At 27.4% G+C, this 25,225-nt stretch overlaps 2 protein-coding genes and 2 long non-coding RNA genes across 8 annotated transcripts; 1 reads left to right on the top strand and 3 right to left on the bottom strand.

The window, feature by feature from the left end:
• Positions 1 to 212: 212 nt before the first annotated feature.
• Positions 213 to 2,815, bottom strand: LOC124950366. Of its 3 annotated transcripts, none has more exons than XR_007101342.1 (4): positions 1,645 to 2,815; positions 1,263 to 1,309; positions 916 to 1,163; positions 213 to 702 (listed from the first exon to the last, which is right to left on the bottom strand). It is a non-coding gene; the product is annotated as an uncharacterized LOC124950366 (long non-coding RNA). The 3 variants fall into 3 exon arrangements; XR_007101341.1 differs by having other exon boundaries at positions 916 to 1,060; XR_007101340.1 differs by having other exon boundaries at positions 916 to 1,309.
• Positions 2,816 to 10,287: 7,472 nt separating this feature from the next.
• On the bottom strand, positions 10,288 to 12,200 carry LOC124950544 (defensin-1-like). 2 transcript variants are annotated; one of them, XM_047497384.1, is made up of 4 exons: positions 11,999 to 12,200; positions 11,684 to 11,894; positions 11,351 to 11,439; positions 10,288 to 10,557 (listed from the first exon to the last, which is right to left on the bottom strand). In XM_047497384.1, exons 1-3 carry the CDS (start codon positions 12,081 to 12,083, stop codon positions 11,397 to 11,399), a joined length of 339 nt encoding a protein of 112 aa, XP_047353340.1. In that variant the 5' UTR covers positions 12,084 to 12,200; the 3' UTR covers positions 10,288 to 10,557; positions 11,351 to 11,396. The 2 variants fall into 2 exon arrangements, with proteins under 2 accessions (XP_047353340.1, XP_047353339.1); XM_047497383.1 differs by lacking the exon at positions 10,288 to 10,557 and having other exon boundaries at positions 11,242 to 11,439.
• Positions 12,201 to 13,131: 931 nt separating this feature from the next.
• On the bottom strand, positions 13,132 to 14,652 carry LOC124950545. The gene is made up of 3 exons (XR_007101398.1): positions 14,322 to 14,652; positions 14,115 to 14,228; positions 13,132 to 14,039 (listed from the first exon to the last, which is right to left on the bottom strand). It is a non-coding gene; the product is annotated as an uncharacterized LOC124950545 (long non-coding RNA).
• A 1,736-nt stretch (positions 14,653 to 16,388) lies between these two features.
• On the top strand, positions 16,389 to 20,356 carry LOC124950408 (endoplasmic reticulum resident protein 44). Of its 2 annotated transcripts, XM_047497049.1 has the most exons (8): positions 16,389 to 16,468; positions 16,542 to 16,744; positions 17,193 to 17,265; positions 17,356 to 17,511; positions 17,605 to 17,905; positions 18,095 to 18,142; positions 18,414 to 18,709; positions 18,788 to 20,356. In XM_047497049.1, the coding sequence occupies exons 2-8, from the start codon at positions 16,688 to 16,690 to the stop codon at positions 19,135 to 19,137; spliced, it is 1,281 nt and encodes a 426-aa protein (XP_047353005.1). In that variant the 5' UTR covers positions 16,389 to 16,468; positions 16,542 to 16,687; the 3' UTR covers positions 19,138 to 20,356. The 2 variants fall into 2 exon arrangements, with proteins under 2 accessions (XP_047353005.1, XP_047353006.1); XM_047497050.1 differs by lacking the exon at positions 18,095 to 18,142 and having other exon boundaries at positions 16,394 to 16,468.
• Positions 20,357 to 25,225: the final 4,869 nt, after the last annotated feature.

Genomic DNA, 25,225 nt, shown 5'->3' with positions numbered 1-25,225 from the left:
GTTTTTGGCAAAAAAGAGTCCTCGTAGCTGTGCCGGAGTAAAGACATTTTGTACATTACTATGTTCTGAAATAAATATATATATCAACTTTATAAATTTTAATTAAATATATATATATATATATATATATCAAATTTTTATACTTTAATTAATGTCGATTATCTCTGAATAAAATATAAACGCCCACAATTTTTATTTTATTATTTTTACATATATATCATCCATTATAATTTTTAAAATACAATAATCCTTACATTTTCTATAATTATTTCTCATTGTTAAGATTAGTCTGTGAGATTATTTTTAATACATACAATTACATAATCACATTGACTTCAGATAAAAGTTCTAAAAAGAGTTCTTAATTATCAAGTTACTTTTTCTATAGTATATGTAATGAAAAATAAACAAATAAAATTCAAAGTTTCAATAATATATGAATGTATTGTCACAATATTCATTACAAATTAAAATACTTATTTCATAATACTTATTTCATAAAGAATTCATGAGGCTTAGCTAATTACTAATTTATCATAGTTATCAATTGTCTTCAGAAACATAAACATGCCCCTCGTTTATTACAACGTCCTATTGTCTTGCCTTTTTTAATACAGAGTTTAGTGCATAATTTATTTCCATCATTTATGCAAACCCAGTTAAATTCTTCGAGTTTTCCAAATTGTACATTTAGAGCAGTTCCTGAAAATACAATATAATATTACTATTGCAATTTTTTCTTTTCGATATATTGTCATCTATAGTAGAATTGTGAAAAAAAAACCAATAATTAACGCAATTCGGTAAAGATAATATCATGTGATGCAATATGTCGAATAATAATTTTAATTATTCAATCATAAAAAAGTAAATAACTATACTCATAACAAAACTGCAAATACTATGGGTACTAACCTTTTTCTTGTGCCGATACGGCAACGAAGACAAGAAGAGCAAGGAATGCGAGAAAGTAAATTTTTTTCATTTTGATAAATTTTTATAAGTCGACTAGCGTCAAATCATGTCGTTTCGACGTTTTGCTCGCTCTTATATACTCATGCTGTTGACACGAATCCATGTCAATAAATCATACGAAAATTAATTAGTACTTATTCATTGGTTCCTATATCTGATTCAAATAATACCAACAATAGTCTGAAGGGCTTGATAAAATAAATCGCAACTGTTAAAACTTTTACGAGATCAATTTTAGAATCATTAATTCTTTGAAAAAGTAAAAGATATAATTTTGTGATACTTACTTTTATATTTAGAAAATTCTGTCTAACGTGATTTTACGGTCATAATGCTAACAATAAAATCGCAAATATTAAAAGGAAAAAACTCGCTTTCACAAAATATTTCCAATATATTACAAATGTAACTTGTTTTAATATAAATAAAAACTCTTTGATTATCTAAACTTATTCGTATTTTAATTCTAATCGTGTATTAGAAATGTAAACGAAATGTTAATTATTTGAATTCTGACAAAATCAATGACAAATGTATTTGAATTAGAAATTATTGAATTCTATCGTTTATGCATTTGAAATCCAGTTTGTTGGATAATTAGAAATAACTACAATAAAAAAAAAACATACACAAATGTAGTATTATCAATAGTAAAACAAATATAATCACCTTTCATTTCTCAGAAAAATCATTCAATTCGTTGTAATCCATAAAATTTTCTTTATCGAGTTATTTACATATATTTACATATGTTATTTTTTGTATAGAATAAGTAATCAAAAAAAGGAAAAAAAAAAAAAAAAAAAGAAAACAAAACAAAACAAAATATAAAATGTTGATGCACACATGCGCTATCTCAGATATTTGCAGTACTATCACATAAGTGTATGTTGCCATACCTGCGCAATTTCAGATATCTATAGTACTTTCTCATATGGGCCACATATTGATTATATTTGTCTCTGAGAATTTCTTGGATAATTGCTAAGAAAACGAATAAATAAAAAACACATTGCCACATTGTCCGAGTTTATGCATTATTAATAAAATATTTAATTTTCGATAATGTGTCGAATTGGGCGGTTACTCTTCAAATATCAACGCAATTACTCATGGGACCACATGGTCAACAGGACAAAAGACCAGGCATGAGATTGATTAAACATTTCGAACAAACTATCCCGACACGCCCACTATCAATGAGAATATTGCTTTCCCCATTCCACGTAACTTTTACTTAAATTTCAACCTTTCCATTTCCTTTTCCTAATTCATTAATGCCTTTGTAGATAGTTCGAGAAAAATTTACACACAGTCGTATTCAAGTATTTACACTCATCAGTAAGACGATCAAATTTCATCAATATCATTGGCTATGCCTCAAATGAAAGTATCTATCAAAAACTAAATCATAGCAGTCAAAACTACGTCTTTCAGTTCCCAATATGCAAAGCTTTGAATCTTATTACATCACTGATTCAGAAATAGTCAATACGATTCACTGCACAAGAACACATCAACAATTGTATCATATTATGATAAATATACTGTGATAACAACAATTCACACTGCATTTATTGTTTCGTATTTACCTCATGAGCTTTCTTCAAAAGAATTCACATTTTCCCATTAATTTGTGGAAACGCGACGAGCGGTATTTTGTTGAGAAATTAATACAATATCCTAGCCTAGTATCATCTCCTTTACTCATCGTGATCAGTGGGTCTATGACTCTGACTGTTACGAAGAGACGGTGGAACTTTCTCTATCGATAATCAAATTGACTACCATCGCTGGTCCGGTGCGAGACGTGTATCTCGAAACGCTCTCGTAGTTGCGTTCTCACGAAGCAACATAAAGATTAAATAATCTATAAATGTATTGCTCCATTCATAGTGGACAATTCATTGTAGTTATCAGTAAGTAAAATAAGTCTCATTGATAACATAGATACGTTTCTTTGCTCTTACAACGTTCGTTCCTATTACCTCTTATCCGATAGACATTTGTGCATAACCGTTTTCCATCTATAATGCAAATCGAAACAAATGCTTCGAGATTTTCAAATTATACTTCTAGAGCATTTCAGAAAGTACGGCATTATATTACAATAACAACTTTTCAATATATCGTTATATATTATCAATAGAAATGTAAAAGAAAGTCAATAGTTAACATAATTCGAAAAATATAATACCAATTAATAGAAAATATCAAATGATAATGTAAAATTGGTCAGTTGTACATAAAAAAGATATAATAAATATATAATAATAGTGAAATTTCTAAGTAATAAATTTCTTCTTTTGTCGATAAGTAAATTAAGAACAATGAATGCGAAGAAGTAAATTTTCTCGAGATACAAGTTGTTATTAGTTTATTTCAAACTGATCGAAGTAACTTGATTATCGATTTATTATTGGTATAGAATAAATAATGAAAAATAAAAAGATAAAATGTAAATTTTGAGAAATTTATAATTGTCACATTTGTTGTTACAAATTAGAACATTGGTATTGAAAATTTATGGTCCATGAACAGTTATTAATTAATTATAAGTATTAATTGTGTCAGATAACATTTCAGTTACATATACATGTGCCCTTTTTGTTACAATGTCCACCTTTCCATTTGCCTTGTATAGCACAGCTCGTACTGCACATTTTATTTCCGCCATGTTGACAAGACCAAAATAGTTCTTCATTTCCGAGTTGGTCATTTGGAATAGCTTCTGAAAGTATAACGTAATATTACAATTACAAATTTTTGTTAGAATATATTCCTGGCTACTTTTCCAATAAAAATGTAAAAAAAAAAAACATGTCAATAATTAATATAATTCGAAAAATATAATACTATTTAATGTAAAATATTAAAAATTGAAATCGACCAATTGTGAAAGACGATACATAAATAACAATATTTAAAAAATAACAATTAATACTCTATACTAACCTTCTTCTTGTGCCGATACGGCAACGAAGACGAGAAGAGCAAGGAATGTGAGGAAATAAATTTTTCTCATTTTGATAAATTTTTATAAATCGACTAGCGTCAAATCATGTCGTTTCGACGTTTTGCTCGCTCTTATATACTCATGCTGTTGACACGAATCCATATCAATAAATCATACGAAAATTAATTAGTACTTATTCATTGGTTCCTATATCTGATTCAGATAATCCCACCAATACTCTAATTCATTTGATTGTAACAAAGCACAACTGTTAAAACTTCTATGAGATCAAGTTTACAATCACTAATATATTGAAAGAATAAAAAATTAATTTTGTAAAATTTACTTTTATATATGGAAAGTTCTATTTGGTGTTCTTTTAGTATCATAATGTTCATCTTCTGTTAACAATAAAGTCGCAAATACTGAAAGAAAAGAACTCACTTTCACAAAATATTGCGAAATATAACGTGTTACATATTCTAATATAAATAAAAACTCTTTGAACTTATTATTATCTAAACTTATTCATATTTAATTTCTAATTGTATTTTACGTATAAAAATGAAGAAATTCTGTTAAATCTAAGTATTCTGCTTAGATAAATATCGGCGAAAAAATTGAAAAATAGTATTTATTCAATGGTCGGAAAACATTATTAATAAGTTACATAAATATAAATGCACGTATTCCATTTCTTTACAATTTATCTATTGAATTGAATTCGTAGTAAGATCAGACTAATGATACAATGACTTAAGTCGCTGTCATATCTTTCGATGATATTGTATCATCAATAATGCAACAGATAATCAAAACTCTGATAAATTATTCAGTTATTTTTATTTTTCGCTTTTCAGGTTGATAACATGTATTTTTCAAAATGTTACCATTTATGTATCTTCGATTAATCATTTACATTAGCTTGTGTGTTTCTATTTATTATTTAATCAAATGGAATAATTAATTAACCACAAAATCAAATCAACTGGAGGAAATAGACTTAAAAAAAATATCGATTATTGAGTATTTAAATAAAAATCATAATTAATTCATGATAGTTATCAGTAACAAAAATCAAGGTCAGCTAATATCAGTTGTTCTAGTAATGTCCGCTTCTATTGCCTTTCATCGGATAGACTTCATAATCCTTCTCTATTTACAATGCAAGTCGAAACAAATTTTTCGGAATTTTCAAGTTGTAAATCTAAAACAGTTTCTAGAAGTACGATATTATATTACAGTTGCGATTTTTTCTTTTCAATATATTGTCCGATATTATTAGAGAAAATATAAAAAAAGTCAATAATTAACATAATTCGAAAAATATAATACCAATTAATAAAAAATGTCAAATGATAATGTAAAATAGGTCAGTCGTACAAAACAAAAAATAATAAATATATAATAATAGTGAAATTTCTAAGTAATAAATTTCTTCTTTTGTCGATAAGTAAATTAAGAACAATGAATGCGAAGAAGTAAATTTTCTCGAGATACAAATAGTTATTAGTTTATTTCAAATTGATCGAACTAACATGATTATCGATTTATTATTGGGGTAGGATAAATAATGAAAAATAAAAGGATAAAATGCAAAATTTGAGAAATTTGTAATTGTCACATTTGTTGTAACAAATTAGAACATTGGTATTGAAAATTTATGGACTATAAACAGTTATTAATTAATCATAAGTATTAATTGTAATAGATAACATTTCAGTTGCATATACATGTGCCTTCTTTGTTACAATATCCACCTCTTCCATGGCCTTGTCCAATACAACTCAGACTGCACGCTAGATCTCCACCTATTCTGCAAGAAGCATATTCTTCTTCTCCTTGCAATTTTTCTTTGAGTTGTTCATTTGGAACAGCTTCTGAAAGTATAAAGTAATATTACAATTACAAATTTTTGTTAGAATATATTCCTGACTACTTTTCCAATAAAAATGTAAAAAAAAAAACATGTCAATAGTTAATATAATTCGAAAAATATAATACTATTTAATGTAAAATATCAAAAATTGAAATCGACCAATTGTGAAAGACGATACATAAATAACAATATTTAAAAAATAACAATTAATACTCTATACTAACCTTCTTCTTGTGCCGATACGGCAACGAAGACGAGAAGAGCAAGGAATGTGAGGAAATAAATTTTTCTCATTTTGATAAATTTTTATAAGTCGACTAGCGTCAAATCATGTCGTTTCGACGTTTTGCTCGCTCTTATATACTCATGCTATTGATACGAATCCATCTCGATAAATCATCCAAAGATTAATTGGTACTTATTCTTTGGTTCCTATATCTGATTCAGATAGTCCTAACAATAATTCATTTGATTGAAACAAAGTACAACTGTTAAGATTTCTATAAGATCAAGTTTATAATCACTAATTTATTAAAAGAATAAAAGAATAATTTTGTAAAATTTACTTTTATATATGGAAAGTTCTATTTGATGTTCTTTTAGGATCATAATGTTCATCTTCTGTTAACAATAAAGTCGCAAATACTAAAAGGAAAGAACTCACTTTCACAAAATATTGCGAAATGTAACGTGTTACATATTCTAATATAAATAAAAACTCTTTGAACTTATTATTATCTAAACTTATTCATATTTAATTTCTAATTGTATTTTACGAATAAAAATGAAGAAATTCTGTTAAATCTAAGTATTCTGCTTAGATAAATATCGGCGAATAAATTGAAAAACAGTATTTATTCAATGGTCGGAAAACATTATTAATCAGTTACATAAATATAAATGCACGTATTCCATTTATCTATTGAATTGGATTCATAGTAAGATCAGACTAATGATACAATGACTTAAGTCGCTGTCATATCTTTCGATGATATTGTATCATTAATAATGCAACAGATAATCAAAACTCTGATAAATTATTCAGTTATTTTTATTTTTCGCTTTTCAGGTTGATAACATGTATTTTTCAAAATGTTACCATATATGTATCTTTGATTAATCATTTACATTAGCTTGTGTGTTTCTATTTATTATTTAATCAAATCGAATAATTAATTAACCACAAAATCAAATCAACTGGAGGAAATAGACTTAAAAAAAATATCGATTATTGAGTATTTAAATAAAAATCATAATTAATTCATGATAATTATCAGTAACAAAAATCAATGTCAGCTAATATCAGTTGTTCTAGTAATGTCCGCTTCTATTGTCTTTCATCGGATAGACTTCATAATCCTTCTCTATTTACAATGCAAGTCGAAACAAATTTTTCGGAATTTTCAAGTTGTAAATCTAAAACAGTTTCTAGAAGTACGATATTATATTACAGTTGCGATTTTTTCTTTTCAATATATTGTCCGATATTATTAGAGAAAATATAAAAAAAAGTCAATAGTTAACATAATTCGAAAAATATAATGCCAATTAATAGAAAATGTCAAATGATAATGTAAAATTGGTCAGTCGTACATAAAAAAAAAATTATAAATATATAATAATAGTGAAATTTCTGAGTAATAATCTTCTTCTTTTATCGATAAGTAAATTAAGAACAATGAATGCGAGAAAGTAAATTTTCTTGAGATGCAAGTAGTTATTAGTTTATTTCAAATTGATCGAACTAACTTGATTAACGATTTATTGTTGATATAAGATAAATAATGAAAAATAAAAGGATAAAATGTAAAATTTGAAAAATTTGTAATTGTCACATTTGTTGTTATAAGTTAGAACATTGGGGTTGAGAATTTATGGACCACGAACAGTTATTAATTAATCATAAATATTAATTGTATCAGGTAACATTTCAGTTACATATACATGTGCCACGACTGTTACAATATCCTCCTCTTCCATGGCCTTGTCCAATACAGCTCAGACTGCACGCTAGATCTCCACCTATTCTGCAAGAAGCAAATTCTTCTTCTTCTTGTAATTTTTCTTTGAGTTGTTCATTTGGAACAGCTTCTGAAAGTATAACGTAATATTACAATTTTTTATTTTGAATATATTGCTGGGTATTTTTCCAATAAAAATGTAAAAAAAAACATGTCAATAGTTAATATAATTCGAAAAATATAATACTATTTAATGTAAAATATCAAAAATTGAAATCGACCAATCGTGAAAGGCGATACATAAATAACAATATTTAAAAAATAACGATTGATACCATATACTAACCTTCTTCTTGTGCCGATACGGCAACAAAGACGAGAAGAGCAAGGAATGTAAGGAAATAAATTTTTCTCATTTTGATAAATTTTTATAAGTCGACTGGAGTCAAATCATGTTGTTTCGATTTTTTGCTCGTCTTTATATACTCATGCTATTGATACGAATCCATATCGATAAATCTTGCGAAGATTAATTAGTTTCTGTTTATTGGTTCCTATATCTGATTCAAATAGTCCTACCAATAATCTAATTCATTTGATTGAAACGAAGTACAACTGTGAAGACTTCTATAAGATCAAGTTTACAATCACTAATTTATAAAGAAAGAAATAGAAGAGTAATTTTGTAATATTTACTTTTATATATAGAAAATTCTATTTGATGTTCTTTTAGGATCATAATGTTCATCTTCTGTTAACAATAAAGGAAAAACTCACTTTCACAAAATATTGCAAAAGTATTGTAAATGTAACTTGTTATTTATTTTAATATAAATAAAACCTTTTTTTGAACTATTATTATCTAAACTTATTCGTATTTAAATCTTAATCGTGTGTTAAAAATGTAAACGAAATATTAATTATTCGAATTCGATAATCTGATAAAATCAATGATAAATTTATTATATTCTATTTATTATTTTCTAGAATTAGAAATAGTTGAATTCTATCATTTATAAGTTTGAAAAATTAAAGTTTATTGGATAGTTAGAAATAACTACAGCGATGTGGTGAACTATAAGAATTTGTTAAGATTTGGACACGAGACATATGATGCGACAAATGTATTTTGGATGATCGTTTAGATTATCTTATGTGGTAATTTTTACTGTGTAATTAAATCGAATAAATAATTATTTAATTACAAAATCAAATCAACTAGAGATAATAAGTTTAAAAAAAAATCGATTATCGAGTATTTAAGTATAGTTCATTTATTATATTTTATTTTTCTTTTACCGATACGACAACGAAGAGAAAAAGGAATGTAAGAAAATAAGTTTTGATCATATAAATGATACGCGTCTATATCGATCAATTAGATGCAATTTAATAAATATTTGACCATTAATTATAAGATCTTGTTTAGATACTCTTGTCAATAATTGAATTTATTTGTTAAACAAATTCAAATAATTTTTATTAATAATATATAATTATTAATAACACATTGAGAATATAATATAATATATCTGCGATTACATATTATTTGACAAGGCCAGCGTATGTATTGATCAGGCAATTAATTATGCAAATCTCTCAAATAGATATTGATTTAATGATATCATGCGAAAAAGTTTGTTTTCCTTGAATATGATTTATGATAATAACAATACGAAGGAATGGAAAATTATTTTAAGATTTTAAGACACAAGCAATATTAAAAATTAATTAATAAAAATTATTTTAATTATTTTAAGACACAAGTAATATCGTAAAAACACCAGAAACCTTCAAATTTTTATTTATCATTATCGACTAATAATTGAAACATAAAATAGAATTGATATATTATTTTGGAGGTAAAATAAACAAGATGATTACATAACTACTATCATTTAAATGAACTTTAATAATACATTGCGGCTATTAATGGAATATTTCGAAAAAGTCGACTTTAAAATTTTCATTACAGTATTACATAATACAAAGTAATGCAATTAAAACCATTCTTTTTAGTAACATGTTCTTCAAATCTTTTTAATACAAAGGTTATAATTTAAATATAATATTTGCATTATTTATGAATTAAAACAAATTGGTTTATATTTTCGAGAAACGAAGATGATCTTCAATTTTTGAAATGAAATGCTACATATATTTTGACATTATATGAAAGGTCATGATCAAGCATATGAATGAATTCATCTTGATATCGAATAATTTTGAATCTAGAAAAAATTATTATTAATTATGTATAATACAATGATATTTGCATTTTTCATATAAATTCAAAGTGGCAAAAAAGTCATAGTTGTAGACAAGCGATAGATAAAATGAATGTAGATAAAATGTATAGAAAAGATTAAAAAATTGTTTAGTTTAAATTAATTTTTCTATTGTATACTCTCACAGTCATGTATATATATATATATATGTATAGTACATATAAGCGAGTAGTATGTAAATTGTTCTCGATTGATAGTTTGTTTTTCTTTTTTTTTTTTTTTTTTTCTTTGATAAAAATTGTCTCCGATATTCAAGCATTTTCCATCTTCGTTCAATCAATTAATTAGATTAATTGTTAATCCATTTGAAAAGGAAAGAAAAAACAAGGAAAACAAAATTTTAAAAAGACATAATTTAATCCCTTTACTTTTTATTTTTATAGTTCATTGCGTTACTTATTGATTGTTAATATATATTATCCTTGCAAGATACGGTACAAAGCCAGTTTCCATCTCCGATGATTATGTGAGTAGTCCTTGCATATCTATCAGCGCGTCCTTCAACAGCATTAGAAGCAGAGTCGAAGAGATGATATAGAGATAAGAAGATAATATCGTTCATCGTTAATACAAACAATTGATTTTTTTTTAATTAAACATACTTGATGCTGCCGTAACGGTTAATATAACGATAAAGAGAAGAGCGATAAGAAAATAGAATTTCATTTTTTAATTGATTGTTTAACTTCAATCTTCGAAATTAGATTGTTACTATTACGTCGCTTATATAGTAATTTGGTGTATTATCAAAATTTCAATTGAAAATGTATTAAATGCTCGAAAAAAAAAAGAAAGAGATATTAGATTTATCGTAACAATCTTATTTGAATTTTTTTTTTCATTTATATTAAAAATCAATTTCATATCATCGAACAATTTTTGATTTCATTATTCACTTTCATTCCAACAAAATCGTTTAAGTTTTGCAAAGATGATATTTTAATAATATGTTTAATTCAAAATTTATCTTTCATCGATTCTTTTTCAAATTGTAAATTTTTTTTTGTGATATCGATAACTTTAAAAAAAAAGAACATTTATATGCTTTTTTCTATTCTACGAAGAAAATATTTTGGTTCACTTCTGATATACCCACGTATATCTATTTTCACAAAATAAATTCGTACTTTATAATTTAGAAGGAAGATTAGAAGGAGATGAGAAAACTTTGATTAAAAATAATTGTAATAATAAATAATAGTTATATTTTCTAATAACGAATAAATAAGGTACAATTGTCTTAATTATCTAACAATCGGTGTATTTAAAAAGAAATGATATTATTACTAACTTGTAATATTTATTTTCCATCTTTTCGATCACCACTCACTTATTCTCTAGAAATTGAATCGTTTTCGTAGAAGATCCAACATTTTCTCTCTGAAAAATAGAAACGTCTAACAATAAATAGAAAAGAGATGATAAAATTCATGAATTCGTACATTCGTATAATATTTGGTTCATATAATATTCGTTCATATTTGTTGATCATTGTTGTTGATCATATTTATTGATCATTGTTGTTGATCATTGTTGTTGACATTCAACGTTAATATCAACAACAATCGACTGTATACAATATCATATATCTTTGATAAAGGGCATTGCACAAACGATTACTCACTCTCGACAATGACAGATTTCATTTCTGCAATGGCCACCGGCTCTTCCTCTTGCGATACAGCCTGCAGCGCAAGCACTGTCGCTAACCCAGTCACCGATAATGGGAATTTGGCAAGTTGCTCTTCTATATCTCGTACGAGCAATCATTAATTCTTTTGATAATTTTTGATCCATAAAATTATAAACGGAATTTTTTTCTTCTTTAATATCTCCTTAATCCAAAATGAAACATTGTTATTTACGAGAATTATACACACATAAATTATTTACGAGAATGAATGATATTAAAAATTATAAAAGAAATTTTCAAAGAAACCTTCGATTGGTGCCGCTATTGCCGTACTAACAAGCAGAACGATGAAAGCGAAGAGTACCGTATAGATCTTGATCATTTTGATCATCTCAATTCGGAGTACTTTAAGAGCAATTTAACAGTTAAACCTATGAAGAAGAACTGTCTTTAACACCGCGAACCACTGCGTTATATATCCTACAAACACATTTTAAAAACTTTGCATGTGTCTCGAGAGAAAATGCATATTATGGTTCATCATTCGGATGATTTCATCTAAAAGCTGATATTCCAAGATAACATTGACATAAAAAGTATTTTAAAGCATATCTGTTTTAATGCTTACTTTTATCTTTCTTTCTCTCTCTCTCTCTCTCTCTCTCTCTCTCTCTCTCTCTCTCTCTCTCTCTCTCTTTCTCTTTCTTTTCCTCTTTCTTTCTGTTTTCTTTATTTCCAAGAAAAATACGTTGGATTTAGACGGGGAAATCTTTGGGGAATTCCGTGCAATCTTGAGATCGAAATCTCTTGAGATCATTTTTGTTTAGTCATCGACTTTATATGCAAAATATAGTTTTATCTTCTTGTGATTCCTTTCTTGTCGTAATAAATATTTAAAAATTTTTATTTAACAAAGTTTTTTTAACTTTCGAAACATACACACAAATCTTTATATCGTAATATATGTATTTCATTTTTAAATTTCTGATCGAGTTTATAAAATTTCATTTATTGAGTCAAAGAACTCGGTTTATAAATCGATATAGTGGAACAAAATAAATGTAGTGGAACTATTTTGATCGCGTATAAATTGGTTGGTAAATATGATCGGTCTGTTTAATTAATCTTAATAACTCCAGAACCGATTAATTGCTTATCGGGCGTTGTACTATAGCATCGGGATCAAAATGAATCAAGGCCAACACTCATCTCTTGATATCGCAAATGTACACATTATATATACAAGTACATATGTGTAACTATCTTTTATGTATGTATTATTGAAGACAAACACACATTAATAAGTAAACTATATATATCTATATACGAAATATTTTTTCCAGCATATCTTTGTCATACCGAGATAATAAAATAATTTTTGATAAGACAAATGCGTGGATGAATATCTGCTAAAATAGATAATATTCGAATAACAAAAATTAATTTAATCGTTTATTAATTAATACTATATGGACTTGTCGGAAAATTTTGTCTTATAGTTAACAATAACAAAAAAAAAAAGAAATAACTAAATTGATATATATATATATATATATATATATATATATATATATATATTCCTTTATTTATACAATGTATCGTTTGTTCAAACAAATTCGAAATATTTCAAATACTCTCGAAATATTTCTTGTTCCAATTGTCTAAAGAAACAGTTATTTGAATGATATTATTTACTGAACATCTAAAGATAAATAGTCCATACTCACATAGACTATAAATGTATTTGTTATCTCTGTTGCAATATCCTTCCTCTTTACCCTTACTAACACAGTAGGTATTTCAAGCACTATTTCCGGCCGATAACAGGTATCGTGCAAACTCAAGATCTTCAAAGTCTATCAGCATGCCCTTCCACGCCAGTTACTTCCTGTTCTTGATGCGTTTGATACGTATAGAGAACTGGCAGTATATTAAAATTACACGATAGAGGCGAAAGATAAAGAAATCGATAAATAAATTAATTTCATATTGAAAATAACAATCTTATTATATTAATCGATACTATTCGAGAAAATAAGGAGACATATAAAATCGAGAAACGATAAGGACATTTTGATATTATATAACTTTATTTTTCTAAAGTGAAATCAGTTTAGGTATTATCAATAATCTTGTTCAGCGATAATCGAATGATTTTTGATTAGATAGTTTTAATTACGGAAATTAATCAAATTTTCAAGTTTATTACATTTTAAGAAAAATCAATCGAACGTGAAGAATATAACACGATTATATAAACAGGAAATTATTATTATTATTTTTCTAGAAGTTTCTTCGACAACGATGAAGTTCAATTATAATGAGAATGAATGTTATTCTTATTTCACTGCAATATAAGAAATTATATTAAATTTCAGATATATGTATTTATCTTTTTTAAAAATATAACAAAATAACTTACGATTATAGCAAATACATTCGGATCCTTCGCAAAACCCACTTCTAGCACCGTTCAGCCAACAATTTGTGTGACAATCTTGAATTGTGCAGGTATATGCATTCTCTACATATTTCTCTACAAATATTTATATTGTATTCTCTACAAATATATACATATATAAGTGTATATATATATATATTTATATACTATATTTTTTTATTTACTAACCTTCGATCTCAGCTGTTGTTAATATGATCATAGCTACGAAGAAAATCGTAAAAAATACGTAGAGCTTCATCATTTTTGAAAAATGAGAAGGATCGATTTCGTAAAGAAAACTAACATAACCATTTCAAGTTTAATTGTATATATATGTGTGTGTTGTGCAACATATGTTGTGTATGTGTATGTGTGTGTGCGTGCGTACGTGCTTACGTGCGTGATTGCGTATGTGTGCGATGTGTAAACAGTATCGTTTCACCCAACGAGGTTCATTCAAATTTTATAGATAAAAAAAAAACAAATATTAGATAAGAAAGACTTGGATAATATCATATATACATAACATTTTAGAAAAAAAACAACAGCTAAAAAATAAACGAGATGAGACAACGATTAAACGAGCAGAGTAATAAGATCAGAATTTAAGATAAACCTTGTTGAAAGCCAAATTAAAAAATGTCTATCGCATTTTAAACACGATATAAATACATCGATTGTAAGATTCGAAATGATGAAATAACATATTATTATTGCGACATATTATTATTGTGACATATTATTATTGAAATATAAATTTAAAAGCATATTTATTGACAACAATAAAATTATATATTAAAGTATATTTATTATAATTTAAAAAACAAATATTTTTTCAGATAAATCGAATTACACAATTCCCGTGAAACAAACGAAAATTAATAGGAATTAAAGCAAAGTTTTATTTTGAACAAGATCATTTGAAATGTTTAAATTTTAATCGACAAAATTAAGAAACATTACTTACGATCTCTATAAGAATAACAAGTATCACGATAAAAGTAATCACCGAATTGTTTTCTTAAAAAATATATAACAAGCGTAACAAGCAGTGTCTTTTATCCATCCTCCAATTTTTCTAGACCTTTAACAAAGTAAAAGTTTATTTGTGCTATTGTGTATATCACTGATCACTGTGATGTTCTCGTCTAACAAATCTTTATACTCGTTTGAAAATAAAGAAAAAAAATAATTAAATTATTTTAATAATTATTTAAAAGACAAAGTTATCTGTTTAAAACACGAATCTTCAATAGATACTGCTAAGACAGTAATCAAGACAACGAGTAAAAAAGAGAGAAAGATATACGGTTTCATTTCGTTTGAACTCGCCACGGTGTTTTGTATGGCGAGTAAGATTTGTTTAAATTGAGTTTTTTTGTTAATAATTGAAATGACCACCGTATTGGTTCGTAAATAGATTCTTTAGACATTCAGTTTCGTTTAGAGAAAGTATAAATTGATACATGGATGAATACAAAGTTAAGATTAGTATGGTTCTTTGCTAGTGGTGGCTGAGAGCAGACATATGACCGCAAAGAGTTAAATATGTTTTGTTTATCGAGACCTCTTCTTTTTATACGCGTAAATGACATAAATTATTGTTAAGTAGCTAAAAAAAAAAAGAAGCAAAAGATCAAAATAGTGATAATTCAAAGAATTTTTCAGTCTTTAAAATGATCATAAAGAATCATCAAAACTAATTCTTCGTACAAAAATAAAAATATTACAAAAATTAAATGAACCATTAAATGAAACTTCCAAGAAGACTAAACATTAATAAAATAATATTTCTTCAACGGAAATGTTTCGATATATAAAATTATTATTACAATATATGTTTGCATTGATCATTTGAAATTTCTGAAAAGTGCCTGTTGAATAGCAACCAGTTTTACGTATGTGCTCAAAAGTATTTATATAATATAATGAAGAAAATGAAATATTAATAAAATATTTTTTTAGTTTAAGAAACTGTTCGAATGCAATCGGCTCATAGCATAGACTATATATAACAATATATTATAATGCTTCTCTAATTTTTATAAATGCTTTATTGACATAAATTCCATTGAATTACGTTACTCTTTTGTATTTTCTCAGTCGGTAAAAAAAATTATTATGTTTTATTACCAACATAATCATATAATTATAAACAGTTTGTATTATGTGATTAATAAAGCTGTTCGTTTATTGGTCAATGAATAGCCAATCATGGTAAGCAACGTGCCCGTCTACGAATGTATTTTATAATGAATGGGTGTACGAAATATGTCACTATTTTCAAGTGAAAATGTCGTAACTTTTAAACCGAAACAAACAAAATTAAGATACACGTAAGCAAGAAAAGGATAACTTATATAATTGTTTATTTTCTTCTTTAGAAAAATATAGATACATTTATTTCAGATAGTAATAGAATATCGATGTCTCGAAAATACATTATTCGAGTTCGATATACTGTAAGTTCGTGACAGTTGACGCATAGGTAGCAGATCCACTGATGGTGGTTCAAAAAGTTGTTGTTTGATTAATTACCTTTCTAAGATCACAAGATGTTGGTCTTCTGTGATATTTTTTATTTTAAAGTGCTTATATTTACTTATCTGTTGGTAAGTTCTACAACGTAACTTCACAATTACTATTTCCATTTTCAAAAATTCTGAATTTATCCTTTTGAACTTCTAAGCGGTACTTCGTGACACGTATTTATGTTCCGTTGTGTATTTTGGATAATTTAGATTTCGTTAAATTTCCACGCTTTTTATTAATAAATAAATCTAAATCGTTCAAACTTTCATATAAAATTTTTATTATTATTCCAACCTATAAATATATCTAAAAAAATAACCTCAAAATTTGTGACAAGCTGACGTTGTTGAAACAGTTTTCCATCCACGTAGTACGATATATCTCGTAAAATGCTATGTAAATATTGTCAGTTTTTATTTTATTTCATATAAAATACAAATTTGAAGGATCATTGATAATCAGATTATTTGTTAATTGTTGTTTTTAACCAAAATTTTATCATATTCTTTGAATCAATTTATTTTTCAGGCATTTTTACCCAAAAGTTTAGGAAGTGAAGGTGCTATTTCACTCACACAAAAAAACATTGATCATACATTAGGTGAGTTACATTAGAAAAGTATTATGAAAGAATTATAACTTTATTATATCAATGGTATAATTTATTTTCTCTCTTTTTTTTTTTTTTTAGCATCCAATGAACTTGTATTTATAAACTTTTATGCAGAATGGTGTCGTTTTAGTAATTTATTGGCACCCATATTCGAAGAAGCAGCACATAAAGTACATACTGCTTTTCCAGAAGTTGGAACTGTAGTTATGGGTAAAGTAGACTGCGATAAAGAAGGTTAGTTTTCTTTAATAGTAATCAAAATATATATATATATTGAATTTATATTAAAAGTATTTATTATTATTCTTGACTTATTATAATTTTTAGGATCTGTAGCTTCAAGGTTTCATATTTCCAAATATCCAACATTAAAAGTAATTAGAAATGGACAACCAACTAAAAGGGAGTATAGAGGACAGCGTTCTGTTGAGGCTTTCGAGCAGTTCATCAGAAAACAATTACAAGATCCCATTAAAGAATTCTATGACTTGAAAGAATTAAATAATCTTGACGATAAAAAGAGAATGATTATTGGATATTTTGACAGGAAAGATATTCCAGAATATCAAATGTTTAGAAGGGTAGCAACAAATCTAAAGGATGACTGTCAGTTTCATGTTGGCTTCGGGTAAGACATTAATGCTAATTAAATTATTTATATGGCGTATAATATGTATAAGGTGTAGTTACATTTTATAATATCTGATAGATAAGATATATTTTCAAAAAATTATATTAGTCATGAACTACAACAATATTATAAATATAATATTATATCCTAATTGACATCGTAACAATATTGATTTTATTTAACAAGCACTTGCTCCAATGAAAACTGTGAAATAGGACAGCATTTTCACTTGGTGTAAGTAAAGATAATAATAAGTAGTTAGATCTCAGTATTAGAATTGTATAATGCTTGCTATCTATTACATGAGCATATATAGATTTATCTATAAAAGTAGGTTTAAGTAATAACCAATTTAAAATGAAAACTTGCAACAATTTTTTCAACTCCACTGCAACAATTTTTGTCTACATGCATAATTTTTATTATATTTCACTTACTTAAATTTCATCATAGTCTTGAGTTAATGAAATGTTATAAAATTTGTTTATAAAAAATGTATTATTAGAGATGCAAGTAAAGCCATGCATCCACCTGGTCAACCAATTGTTGTCTTCCGATCGGATAAAGCATTGTCCAATGATGAAGATGAAACTTATCAAGGCAGTTTGAAAAACTTTGACGAATTAAATATTTGGGCTCAAGAAAAATGTGTACCACTTGTGAGGGAAATTACATTTGAGAATGCAGAAGAATTAACAGAAGAAGGCTTACCTTTCCTTATATTGTTTCATGCTCCAGATGATACTGAGAGCGTCAAAAAATATAAAGATGTTGTAACTAGAACTTTGATAGATGAAAAACGTAAGTAATATCATGTTTATTACGTTACTACGTTACTACGTTACTATAGTCTATTCAAATCATTTTTTATACTTTTAGAAAACATTAATTTCTTAACTGCTGATGGTTTGAAGTTCGCACATCCTCTTCATCATTTGGGAAAAAGTACATCCGATTTGCCGTTAATCGCGATCGATAGTTTTCGTCACATGTACCTGTTTCCTAGCTTCCAAGATATCAATATAGAGGGAAAACTGAAGGCGTTTATTCATGACTTATACTCTGGAAAACTTCATCGAGAATTTCATCATGGACCTGATACTCCTAGTAATAATGAAATACCACAAGTTACAGGACACGTGAAAGTGCCTACAACCCCACCAGAATCTACATTTAAGAAACTTGCACCCAGTAAAAATAGATACACATTGCTTAGGGATGAATTATAATAGTGTTATGACGGTGAATCATAAGAAGAAAAAGAAAAAAAAAAAAAAAAAAAAAAAAAAATATGAAGTGAAACTTACGGAATGAAATTACAAAATATTAGTCATCGATGGCGAGTAAATTCAAATTAGACAGAAAAGCTTCGCAATAATACATACAAGCGAATGGTGACTCATAGTCTATTTATAATCTTGGTCTATATCGAGAAGATAAACCTTAGTTATAAAAGTGTGTTAGGAAAATTTTTGTTATTACGTCTGATAGCATTTGAATTTTTCCTATTAACAATTTTCATTATATATTTAATATACAATTGTAATAAGAATTAAAATCATAATTGTATAAAGCCTTATTTCAGGAATATAATCGGATATTAGTAATCGGAAAAATCTATAAAGATTTAAATATAAAAAAAAAAGAAAAAAAAAGAAAAAAAAAAAAAAAGAAAAAAAAAGAAAAAAAAAAAAGTCGCTTTCATTCTATATTTTTACATAAATTTCTATTACTTTCTTACTAAAGATAAAAATTAAATATCTCTACTAAAAGTTATAAAAGAATAACTTAAAGATCGTACATCTCCCACTGTCAATATTTACATATTAGATTTTATACTACTATTTAAAATACAGAAGATACATGAAATATCATGTGAAACGAAATCTTTTAAGAAATTGCTTAATCGAAATATTGTATTCTCTTTTCACTCGTTATGATTTATATTTTAAGTAAAATATCAAAAAGCTTTTATTTTTAGATCTACATCTATTACTCGAGTTGCGTTTGATGTTTTTGCGAGTAACAATGGTTAGGGGTTCTGAAACTGAAAGAAAAAAGTTCTTTTTTTTTTTTTTATTACTTTTTTTTTTTTTTTTTTTTTTTTTTTTTTTTTTTTTTAGAACGAACGGTCAAAAATGAAGTCAATAAAAATACGGTTGCATGAGTGACTTGGTGAACGCAAGATTAATTCTTAACGATGCGTGCGTGTTTGCGTGCGTGCAATATTATTTTAGTTCATCGATTCTGATTGTGATATTGCTCTTTATGAGAAGCTTATCACAAAGAAATAAATGCATCGTCATTCTGTGTGTCCGAAAAAAAAAAAAAAGAAAAAGAAAACTTACGAAAGCATGGTAAACGGTATGAAGTATAGAAATACTTTCTCAAAGTGTTGTACGGATGATGGTATTATTAATTTATTGTTAATAAAGAGATTCTAAGTCACGCGTTTCGTCGATGAAATATTTCTTTGTAAATAATCGCATAGGAAAATTCAGGGAAAATTTGATTATCAGCATTAATTAGTATATCAGCATCCATTATAAAATGGCTGTATTTAGGGATAACTCGATTATATGTATTACATTCCATCATTACACACCACCACCTTTTATATCGACTAATCTTACGATACACAACATTACACGTAACATGATTGCATACGTCTAACATCACATATACTTTACTCTTGCGCGACAGTATCCGTCTCTATAGATATTAATTTCTTCATCTTCTTGTTTTTCTTTTTTGTTTTTTTTTCTTTTCTTTTTTCCTTTTTTTGCTTTTTCATCCGTTTTTCTTTTTTTCTTTTTTTTTTTTCTTTTTTTTTCTGTTTTCATCCTTTATGTCTTATTTTTCCACCTTACGACGAAACGTGAGTGGAGCAGATTCGAATAGAAACATACATTCGCAGGTAACGTAATTTAGAGAAATTGAGAAGCGCATTGTTAAAGGAAATTAACGAATATTAGAAATTTCGATATTTAAATATAGCTATGTTCTGTACGTTGGTGGATCACGAAAACGAACGATCAATGGAACATACTCGTAAACGTTCGATGGCCAATAATAATATGGATTATTTTTGACGTCTCGTTCTCTTCTTTGATTTCGCTCACGAAACGATAAATAGTATGAACGTTTGAAGAACATTCCCCGACGATCGCAAAAAGCTCGCAAAACGAAGACTTTCTTTTCATTTCGATTAAAAATTCTCACGAACAACAATTTATTCTTCGTATAGTAATAGAACAGCCAATGTTATTTTTTTTTTTTATTTATCCGATTCTAATAGGCCATGTAATTAATTAACGAAGGAATACGCGCAGTATATTTCTTCGATTATGTATGTACGTAATGTATTTTTATATATACCCAAGCAACGGCATATTATAGGCGCGTGTATTTATGTAGCCAGCATAGCTTTTATTTTAGCCATCTTATACACGTAAAAGCACGTAACGTTTCAAACGTACATATGTATGATATTTCTATGCGTATACGTATGTATGCATATATATATATATATATATATATATATACATGTGTGTGTGTGTGTGATAGAAGAACTCGTTCGCAATTTGCACAGCTGTTCTATCCCAGCAATAGCCTTATCGTATCGTTTTATTCTCACTGCGTCTGGCCATATTTTACATTCTCATTTGAATTGCGTCTGCAAATTCGAACGACATTTTCTTTTCTTTAATTTATTTCTATGCTTATATTCATTCTTTCCTTCCTTTCTTTTTTTTTCTTTTTTTTTTTTTTTTTTTTTTTTTTTTTTTCTTTTTTTTTATTTCAAATCGATAAATCACGGTTGAAAAGTACGAAGAAAAGAATAAACGAGCTAATATTATTAAATGACGCAAAAAGATTAGAAATTAGAATCGATTTCCTTCGTGAAAAGCAACAATGATTACAAGGAATGTGTACGCGCGTTAAATTGAAAATTTCTTAGGGTAAACTTTATATGTCATACATAAGAGGGGTGACATTTAAACGTCGCGTTCATAGATCGATCGATCGATCGCAAAACGTATATAGCACGTTAAAGTCTGTTTCTTACCGTCGAATAAACGTGTAAGACCAGTAAAAACGTATACGTATGTATATACATATGTATTTGCGGGATACATCGAACCAACTTGTAAAATTTTTTTCGAAGAAAATTTTACACATAGCTGCATCATACCAAAAGGGAAATACGTTCGCTTTTTTCTCTTTTTTTTATTTTTTTTTTTTTTATTTTTTCTTTTTTTTATATATTTCTCTATCTTTCTCTCCCTCTTTCTTTTTCTTTCTTTTAACCAAATACACACACATACACACATAAACAAATACGCACACTCTTTATTCTCATTTGTGTGTTCTCCTTTGACCTATTTACTTTGTTTATCGCATCTTATTAGCACGTTTCGTCATAACATAATAATAATTATTTCGATATTTACTCTAGAAAAATAAGATTATGAAAATCCCCGTCTTGCGGGGACGGATCGTTAGAAACATTATTAGAGCCATTTCTTAAGTAAAAATATAAATATTTCATTCACAGTGCGATATCATCATAATCATCATCATCATTATCATCATCATCATCATTATCATCATCGTCGTCGTTGTCGTTATCGTCCTCGTCATCGTCATCGTCGTCGTCGTCGTCGTCATCGTCGTTTTCATCATCGTCGTCGCCGTCGTTTTCATCATCGTCCTCGTCTTCGTTTTTATTTTTGTCATTATTATCAATCGTAATTGTCATTGTCATCGTCGCATAGTAAAACAAGCTCATGCTCGTGTACTTACAAATGATATTCTATATATGCCTAATACACCTCCATTATAATACTTCTTCTATTAACGCATAATACTTATATCCTGTCTTACATTATCGTAGTCTCCTTAAACCTTAAAAACCCGACGGCAAATAATAACAACAATAATAATATAATAATTAAAAAAAAAAACCAACGAACAAACAAACAAACAATATTATTATTATTAACAATAATAATAATAATAATAATAATAATAATAATAATAATATTAATAATAATAATAATAGCAGTATAACAATAGTTTCAGGATGTCGAGAAAAGATTCAGTTTTTTCCTACAAATTAACGAATAGAAAAAGAAAGAAAAATTTGTAGATTCTCAAAGTTTAAGATTCATCATCGCGAAACATTTATTAACCGTTTACGAGTCCTCCTCTCTTATATGACGAATATATAATACGCACGATCGTGTAATACGCTCATTATCATAATCTCTAATATAATAATGAAAGACGTGTTTGTGTTTTGTTTCTTTTTTTCTTTTTTTTTTTCTTCTTCTTTTAATCTCTTTATCATCTCTCTTTGTTTTCTATCACTCAAATACGGCAGTCGTTACGATCATCTCGCTTTTCTACCGCAGCTGCTTTTTATTATCGTATTAAATCGAATCGCTCGTTTACGCGTAGGCAAATAAACCACGTGGGAAGTATAGTTGAAGAACGATCATAGAAAATTATTATAACGGGGAAATAGAAAATGATCACGAACGACGCGAAATTCAACGCGAGGTTCGAGTTCTCTTTGTCTATGATCGATAACTATCGATCACGCTTGAGAATACTTGAAAATTTTCAATCTCGACTATAAAGATAGAAATATTTTTAATTATTTTTTTTCTTCGTCGTTTCAAATTTCCCGCTTGTTTGCGGCCCGCGCGATTTCTCTTGATCATAAAATAAACACTGATCGAATGATTTCTCTCTCTCTCTCTCTCTCTCTCCCTCTCTCTCTCTCTTTCATTTTTATTACTCGTTCGATAGCCTACGCGATTGCACATTCACGATTCGATAATATAATCAACGCGAAAGATTTTACATCGCCGAACGTAAAATTTAACAATTACGTTTTGTCTAAAGGATAAATTCGATCGACAAGATCATTTCCGTGATCCCTCTCTTTCTCTCTCTTTCTCTGTCGCGCGTGCGCTCTCGTTCTTTCTCCTTCTTTCTTTCTTTCTCGATAATTATATTATCTTCGCGAAAAAGATCTCTCGATTGATAAAATCTAATAGAGTTCTATACTTACATTTATAATTATAAATATTAAACGTCTAACGCTATATATCAGATTCTCTCACAAATATACAATCTATCGACTTTACACGTACGTTTATTTGATTACTCTTGCGTTATTTTTTTTTTCTTTTTTTTTTTTTCTTTTCTTTTGATATCGACTAAATTCCTTTTATCTCGCCATTCATCACTTTGCCCTCTCATTTATTTCATTAGCGGGACCGACTAAAAAAGAACGATATGTTAGAGAGGAAAATTGAGAAAGCTAAAAGGGATTAGAGGACGGAGATGAAGAACCGAAGATGAAGGACGGTTTTACAAAAGTTACATGCGATCAATACATTTAACGAAAGGATCTAAAAAGATCGCATTACGTTCATCTAATTTATCTTTCGTACTTTTACTTCTCACATAAACAAACACGTAAATGAGTGATTCTCACATAAATTTTAATCTTCCTCGCGAAAACAGAAAGAGAGAGAGAGAGAGAGAGAGAGAGGGAGGCAGAGACAGGGGGAGAGGGAGGAGAGGAAAAGAGAAAAAGAGTAGAAAAATAAAATAAAGGAAGCAAAGAACGTCGATATACTCTCGAATGTTCGTACAGGGAAAATGATTGGCACCGACTTTTCTTTCCATAAACTAAGACTTAAGAAAAAATATTAGAAATACAACGTGAACGACGAGGCAAAAAAGAGATTCGAAAATTTCTTTGTCGAAGATTTTAGAATTTTTCGAAGGCTGAAGAAGGGGAAAATTGTTGAGAAGAATTATCGATTCGTGTGATAAAAATTGGAAAGGGAAATATCGAAGAAAGAAAAAAATCTTAATCTTCGATCTTTGAAATATTCATTGAAAGGAAGACTTGTGTTGTTCTCTCCGACTGTCATTCTTTGTCTCTCTCTCTCTTTTTCTCTCTTTCTCTCTCTCTCTCTCTCATTCTTTCTTTCTCCCTCTCATACATACACTCTACAAACATTAACATATTTACGCGTGAACAATATAATAATATTAATAATATTAATAATATTAATAATATTAATAATAATAATAATAATAATAATAATAATAATATATAAGGGTGCAATGATCGATGCATTAACTTTTATATCAAAGATAATCTTTGATATATAGAATGGAATATATAATACAATATGCAACACTTTTTGCTATGCAATAATATATATAGTACAATAGTGAACGCACGATGAAAAACTTAGCAAGTAGGTATAGCTTTTTTTATGTTTCTTT

This window comes from Vespa velutina, chromosome 7 (assembly GCF_912470025.1).
Source record: "Vespa velutina chromosome 7, iVesVel2.1, whole genome shotgun sequence".
NCBI classification, from domain to species: domain Eukaryota; kingdom Metazoa; phylum Arthropoda; class Insecta; order Hymenoptera; family Vespidae; genus Vespa; species Vespa velutina.
The sequence above is the reverse complement of the archived record's forward strand: the minus strand, read 5'-3'. Positions and strand labels throughout refer to the sequence as shown.